Genomic DNA, 8,203 nt, shown 5'->3' on the forward strand with positions numbered 1-8,203 from the left:
AGAGAGAGAGAGAGAGAGAGAAATAGAAAGAGAGAGAAACAGAGAGAGAGAGAGAGAGAGAAAGAAAAATAAACAGACAGACATAGAGAAAGAGAGAAAAAGACAGCCAGAGAGAGAGAGAGAGAGAGAGAAAATACGGATATGTTTCACTGGAAATCGTACATACACGAAAATAGAAATAGAGAGAAACTTTTAATCACGCTTACGTTCGAAAAAGACGAAAGTGAGGATGGTAGTGGGAGGAAGAGAGGGAGAGGGTTGGTGTAAAAGGAGGATCAGAAGAAGAAGAAGTAGAAGAAGAAGAAGAAGAAGAAGAAGAAGAAGAATGAAGAGGAGAAGGGAAGCAGAAGAAACAGAGGGGAAGAATGTAAAATAAATAAAAAAAAATTGTAAATGAATCTTCTTGGATGATTCGTACCCTCGTGAGAATAGGATTCAACAGACGGATAGACATACATAGACGAACATAGATAGATAAATAGAAAAAGAGAGAAAGAAAGAGATAGAAAGATACAGAGAGATAGAAAAAGATAGATATAGAAATAAGAGAAAGAGAGTGACAGACTGTTCTTCGTCCTTTGGTCGTCTTCTTTGGTCTTTACGTCGCGCGAGAAACTCAAGGTGTTCACTGTCGAGTTCGGTGTGTGTCTCCGAGCAGGTCGTGCGTCACTGCAAACTGGCTTACTCTCTGATCTAATAAACAACGGCTCTTGGTTGCGCGCGCGAAAGAGAGAGAGAGAGAGAGAAAGAGAGAGAGAAAGAGAGAGAAAGAGAGAGAAACGTCGGAGAGCTCGCGAGCCCGCTCGATTTCCTTCGAGCTAGCGCGAGCTAGCGGGAAAGCGAACAGAACAGACCAGAGACCAGAAGAGCGCAGAAAAAGAGAGAGAAAGAGAAAGAGAGAGAGAGAGAGAGAGAGAGAGAGAGAGAGAGAGAGAGAGTAAAGCACGCGACTCTGTCCGATCGTAAACTTATGACTATCCTTGTCTTCCTCTCCTTCTTTCTCTCTCTTTCTCCCTCTCTCTCTCTTTCTCTTTTTCTCGCACGCGCATTTACTCTTCTCCTTCCTTCTTTTCCTCCCACACAAACACAGATACAGAACACCCACACGCACGTATTCCTCCCCTCTTTCTTCTTTCTATCTATCTCTTTCTCTTTCTCTTTCTCTTTCTCTTTCTCTTATTCTCTTTTTCTCTTTCCTTAGTCTCTCTTCTTCTTAACACTTTGTTTCCCTTTCTCTTTTTCTCTCTCTGCTCTTTCTTTCATTTATTTTAACGCTCTGTTTCTCTCTTTCCCTTGTTAACATTATATTCATCTCTTTCTCATCTCTATAACGTTTTATTTATTTACTTATTTATCCATTCGTTCGTTCGATCGTTTGTGGTTTATTTGTTTGTTTGTTTCTTGGTTTTTATTTTTATTTCCTATATGATATCCTAGTCTTTTTCTTTTCTTTTTTTTTTTTAACATTTTAGTTCTCTCTCTCTCTCTCTCTCTCTCTCTCTCTCTCTCTCTCTCTCGCGGTTTTTAAAAAATGTTTTATTTCTCTCTCTTATTTTAGTAGATTGGTTTTTCTTATTTTTCCTCACTCTCTCTCTTTTTCTCTTCAACAAGCTTTTACTTTAGCTCTTTTCCTCCTTTTATCGTTCTGTTCCGTTTACTCTCTCTCTCTCTCTCGCTCTCTGTTCCTCTCTATCTCTTTCTTTCTCTTTGTAACATTTGATTTTTTTTTCTCTTTATATCATTTGATTACTTTTATCTCTGATTACTCTGTTTCTCTTTAACACATTGACTTTTTAAAATTTCTCTCTCTTTCTCTCTGTTTCTCTTATTAACTCATTGTCTTTCTTTCTCCTTTTAAAATGCCATTGCTTTTTCTCTCTTTTCGTTATTTTTATCAATACACCGTTTCTTTCCTTTCTATCTCTCTTTCTCTTCCTGTTATTAACACACTCGTTTTCTTATTAACATGATATTCCTTCTCTCTCTCTCTCTCTCTCTCTCTCTCTCTCTCTCTCTCTCTCTCTCTCTCTTCTTTTAACATATTATTTTTCTTTCTCTTTTTAACATATTATTTCTCCATCTGTTTTTAAAACATTCCTTCTACTTTTCTTTTTAATACGCATACGTAGATACAGCACATACTACTGTTTGTCTATCTCTATCGCTCTTTCGCTTTTTACGTATCCGATCGTACACTATTATTATCTATAAGTGCTTTTCTACACACAAATATTCACTCATCTATAACATATTGGTTCCATTATAATTTATATATATATATATATATATATATATATATATATATACATGTATAGATCTTTTCTATCGCGGAGATAATACGATGGGGAAACACCGAGAAATCTTTTTATTACGTATGTTACATTTTACGGTGGCACGTTAATTGTCGACAGTCGATTTAATCGATACGTTCGTCGTCTCGTCTCTCTTGCATAACTATGTATTCCATACGAAAACGAATTACATATAACGAAGGCTTAGACATAATACTAAAGTGAAACGAAGGTTATTCAAAATAATTTCATTCCTATACATACATACGTATATACATACATACATATATATTTTTTAATTAATCAACGTGAACTTCGAATGAAATTATTAAATTTTCATTTTTCTCTTTTCTCTTATTAATACGCTTTCGAAATACGATTCGTATGACGTATGGAATTATACTCGCTTCGATAATCGATCGATCGATCGGTCAATCGATCGATCGATCTTCGTAACCTTTCGTCTCTAGTTCGATTAGATTCTATCTACGAAGTTCCCAATCGTACCAAGCTTATTTCATTATACTATTTTGATTATAGCAATGCGTAGTACGAAGCTCTCTTCTGTACGACTTCGAGAATGATGGAAACATTTCGTGGCATTCTCGATGACCCAGATTCGACAGACAAATAATTCTTCTATATCTTCTATTCTTCTATTTTATTATACTATAGTGCACATGTGTAATCCAGCCCTAATCTAAGATACCGACAAGATTTACAATATATCTACGTATACACGTTGTTTTTTTAATCGATGTTCGAAGCCTACCTTGCATACTTTTACCGGTAATCGATTAGGTTAGCGATTTTACCTAACTCCATTACCGGATTAGAAATTATATCGTTATTCCACGTTACGAAGGAGGATTTAACTTCTGGAAAAAAAAGAAAGAAAGAAACAAACAAACAAACAAACAAACAAACAAACTAAAAAGAAAGAAAGAAAAAAAAAGAAGAAAAAGTAAACGAAAAAAATAATTCTTGCTTACCTCGATTCTTTATCATCGAAATCCTTGAATATGTTTCCTTCTAATTCGTTATCATCTTTTCGAATCACTAAAACGTCTTCTGGAAGAGCTGTCAGTTCCGGTTCCGGTTCACTAGGCAACGATAGAGCACTAACCTTAACAGCACATTCATCAAAGAATTTTCCTTTCGCACCAATGAACGATCTCTTTGAACCTTCACTACCTGTCCTACTAAGTACCTTCTTATCTTTATTATCTTTCTCTTTGTCCGTCACTATAGTATCGTCCACTATTTCGGATACCTTCGACAAGTCCAATAAAATTTCTGGCTTGATGTTTCTCTCGGAAACTTTATTATCGTCCATATCCTCGCTTGTTAAAGTATTTTCCGAAACGGATTTACCTAATAACGGCAATTGCAATTGGGAAGAAGATTTCCTCGATGTTTCTCCTTTATCGATCGTAGTAGTATCTTCATCCTGTCGAATAAAAACAACTTCGGCAGGGGAATAAATTTGAATTTTTCGTAAATCGGTAGCCTCGAAACATCTTGCGGTGGCAACCTCCTCGGCTGTAATTATCCTCGCTTTTACCAATTGTATTTCAGGTATTAAAGTCGACAATTGATCGCTATTATCCTCGAAGAATATTTCCTGTACCGTTTCCCTTATCCTAACTTCCTTCTTCGATTCCTCGAGAAGAGATTCCTTCGAGGCTTCGTTGGAAACCGTACCTTTCCTTTTTCTCAATGAACTGGGTCGTTTAGTCGCTTTGACCACTTCGGTATCCGATATCGAAGGTTTCAACGATCTTCTTTTCCTCAAACTCCCCGTTTCAGATTCGACAAGTACGTCGGATTCTATTCTTCTTCTAATATCCATAGGATCTACTATGATTTCATCTAATTCATCGTTTATCCTAACGTTATCTTTACTCCTTTTAAATCCTTCTCTGAAACGATCGGATTCTATAATCGTACCCTCCTCCGATATCTTCTTTTCTTCATAAACTTTTGATTCTACGAGCTTGGTATCCTTTAAATCGTCCTTCGATTTAACCTCCTTCTCTTCTTCTGTTTCATCTTTTTCTTTTTTAGCGGCGGCCTCTAACTCCATTCGTTTCTTTCTCTCGTCGTCCAAACTACGTAACAACGAACTGTCCTCGTCGAACGTCGAATAAGAGTACTCCGGCTCTGGCTCGTTAAATGCGGTTAGCGAGCTATGCTTCCTGAGATACTGAGTGACCCTCTCGATGCACTCCTGTTCCTTCAGACTCTTCCTCTCCTCTCTGGATCTCCTCCTACTCGTTTCCCCGTCTTTTGATCTTCTATCTCGCTCGGTCTCTCTTCTCTTCGATCTCCTTTTAACACCACTAACCTCATCTTCCCTCTCGCTTCTCACCCTTTTCTTCGAAATCCTTTCGGAGGAGCCCTCGGATTTATCCAATGTTTCCGTCGATTCTCTTTGTGTCCTTGAATCCAAACTATCGTACCTATTAAGACATTTCCTTTTCTCTTCGTCTGATTTTTTTCTTCTTAACGTCGACGTGTCAGACAAATCGACGATAACTTTTCCTACCGTTTCTTCTTCCCTACCCTTTTCTTTTTCTATCTTCGTAATATCATCCCCTCTACGAATATCACTATCTTTCTCCTTTAATTTAACCTTTGGAGCAGCTTGCTCTACGCACGTTATCACGTCTGGAATCTCATAAATCTCTTTACCATCCATACCGATCGACATTGTCTCTATCGTTGGCGTGATTACCTCCTCCTCCGAAAGAATTTTATCCTTGGCCGAAGAAAATCTATTCGACGAGTCGATTTCTTCATCGTTCTTCGATAATATCGTTGCTTTTTCTTTCTTTAATTGTTTTATTTTCGTGGGACTGCAAATCGGTGTTAACGGTGAAGCGTCTTTCCAATGATCCTCCTCTTCATCCTCCTCCTCCTCCTCCTCCTCCTCCTTCCCTTTCTCCTCCTCTTGGTCCTCTTCGTAACGTTGTCGTTGATATCGTCGACGTTGTTGTTGTTGTTTCCGATTCTGATCTTCTTCCTTTTTATCGGCAATAGCTTGCACGCCGGTTGAAATGTCTGTCATACCTGAGAACATTATACTCCCGATTTTTGTTTCCTTTTTATAGAAATTTTTGTTCTTTTCGTTTATCGATCATTTCGATAATTTTATTATTATCTTGGTCTTTCTTTCGAGATCAACTAACTTACCCGATCTCGATGATAGGAAATCTTCTAGCTCGGCTGCACGATCAGTCGTTTCACTCTCGTTTGGAAAGCTTCTGCTGCGTCGGACCGTACAGATCGCTGGCACCCTCTGATCAGCCAGGAAGATAAAAGTCAGAGCATTAGCTTCATCTCGTTCGTTGAATTATAGTATGTATGTGTGTATATATATATATATGTATATATATATATATATACATATATAAAGAATATTTCTACTTTTCTTTTACTATTTTGTTTATTTTATTCAATACTCTTGATTTAATTAATGAATAAATCAATACTTTTATACTTAACTATCTTACAGGAATAAAGCAAATATATATATATATAATATGTATAAAATATATAATATAAGGATCTTAATAATATTATAATTTGTTCGATTTAGCGAAAGAAAAAAATATGGCGATACTTTTAAAAGCAGAAAATTATTAAAGGGGTGAATCGTAAAAAGGATTTTTCAAGCCGATTTATGAGAAAACTTGTGGTCGCCTTATTTATAGCCTATTTTAAATATTAATTTTCAAGCGAGGTAGGGTTTCTCGTAAAATCGACTATTGGCTTTGGTTAACTTCTTTCATTCGTGGTTATATACGTTCTTCATATTTCTCCGTTTTTTTTTTTTCCTTTTTTTTTCCATTACATCTTACAAAATGAAAAAGAATAAAAAAAGAAGAAAAAAAAAACCAAAGGAAAAATATCCGTATAAAAACGTCCGAGCTTTGCAAAATAAGGCAAACTCGGTCGTAGGATGAAACCGACGGAAAGGAAAAAAATCAAAAATCAAAAAAGGAAAAAATATTAAATAACAATTATACAAGTACGATTATTATAATTATATAAAATGGGAATGTGATGGGAATATGAGTGTATAGATATATGTATATATAAAAAAATACGAAGTAATCGATTATGTACAATCGCATTTTATTTTTACACAAGGCAGTGTTAAGAACTTTTTTCCTTTTTTCTTTTTTCTTATTTTCTTCCTTTCAATTGGAAGGATGTATATGTATATATATATATATATATATATAAATATATATATATATATAAATATATATATATATATATATATATATGTAAATACGAATTAGCGAATACCGGAAGAGGAGCCGATATCTTTTAGGAGCACAACCTACTTGCCAACGATATTATTTGCAGCGTGCCTTCGGTGACGTACAAAATATATTCTGTGTACCTAGGCTATCGTTCAAAAACAATATGTACATACATATATATAAAAGATAGAGAGAAGAGAGAGAGAGAGAGAGAGAGAGAGAGAGAGAAAGAGAGAGAGAGAGAGATGGAAAGAAAGAAAGAGAAAGAGATAGAGAGAGACAGAGTATATGTATATCAAACAAACATACATATACACGCACACACAGAAAGTCTACATGTAACTTTCAAGTTTTTCGTCAAAACGATGATCCATCGATGTTCGTTTTAATCCTTCGGACAGCGTATCATCGATCTTCGGATTTCATCCTGTATCATTTTAATCCCCTATAACATCCTTCTTCTATTCGAGTCTTTATTTGTCTTTTATTTCTTTTTATTCTTTTTTCTTTTTTACTTTTGTTTCTCTTCCCTTGTATTTATTTTTTTTCTTCTATTTTCGCTTTCTTCTTTCTTTTTTCTTCTTTTTCTCTTCTTTTCGTCCGTCTCCATTTTCGCGACGAATTTAATCGGAATGCAAGGGAAAAGGTATATCGTTTGAAACTTACCTATGTTATTCGAACCGATAGATATATATATGTACATACTTTTATTGTTGAATGCTGAAAAATATTTGGTGGAAAAATATGGGAAAGATAGATTCGAAAAATGAATGAAAAATATTGTGAAAGGAGGAAAGAAAAGAAGACAGAGAGAGAGAGAGAGAGAGAGAGAGAGAGAGAGAGAGAGAGAGAGAAAGAGAAAGAGAGAGAGAAAGAAAGAAATAGTACTGTATAGGATTTCATGGCTACAATAAACTTCAAAGACGTATGTATATATATAGATATTTTCGTTGAACACTGAAAATATTGTTTAAAAAAAGATAGGAAAAATGAAATAGATAAAAGTTGTTAAAGAAGAGAGAGAAAGAGAGAAACTGATAGAAAGAGAAATAGTTTTCATATAGGATTTCACATTCACGACTAACTTAAAAAATGGATATGTATATGTACATATATACATAATTTTATCGAACGCTGAAAAAATTTGTTTAGAGAAAAATAAGAAAAATGAATTGATAAAATGATTAAAACTATTATGAAGAGAGACAAAGTAATAGAGAGAAAGAGAGACAGAGAAAGAGAGATAGAGAAAGAAAGAAAGACAGAGAGAGATAGAGAGAGAAAGAGAGAGAGAGAGAGAGTGAGAGAAAGAGAGAGAGAGAGAGAGTTTAGGATTTCACAATTAGACAACAAAGTTTAGAGATGGATATGTATATAATTATATATATATATATACACATATATACATACATATATGTATATATGTATATATATATGTATATGTATGTATGTATACGTCATGTATATGGATATATGTATGTATATATATGTATATGTATATTGTATATATTACGATTGTATTCTGTAGAGCTTCGTATATTCATTATCGTTATTATTAAAACGTGCAGAGAAAGGAGGAGATTCGTTTAATTTCTCATCTCTTTTGGTATAATTTTTGGTCGATTTTTTTTTTTTTTT

General features: G+C 34.7%; 1 protein-coding gene across 7 annotated transcripts in view; it reads right to left on the minus strand.

Moving 5' to 3' along the window:
* Window positions 1–8,203, minus strand: part of LOC122633230 (inaD-like protein) — a 74,376-nt gene that overhangs the window by 16,369 nt on the left and 49,804 nt on the right. For all 7 annotated transcript variants that reach the window (XM_043820886.1, XM_043820888.1, XM_043820885.1 and 4 more), the window contains 2 exons: window positions 5,487–5,592; window positions 3,284–5,363 (listed from right to left, as the gene is read on the minus strand). In XM_043820886.1, the coding sequence (XP_043676821.1) occupies window positions 3,284–5,363; window positions 5,487–5,592 (2,186 nt within the window). The remainder of the gene's footprint in view (window positions 1–3,283; window positions 5,364–5,486; window positions 5,593–8,203) is intronic.

Source organism: Vespula pensylvanica, chromosome 12 (genome assembly GCF_014466175.1).
Source record: "Vespula pensylvanica isolate Volc-1 chromosome 12, ASM1446617v1, whole genome shotgun sequence".
Classification (NCBI taxonomy): domain Eukaryota; kingdom Metazoa; phylum Arthropoda; class Insecta; order Hymenoptera; family Vespidae; genus Vespula; species Vespula pensylvanica.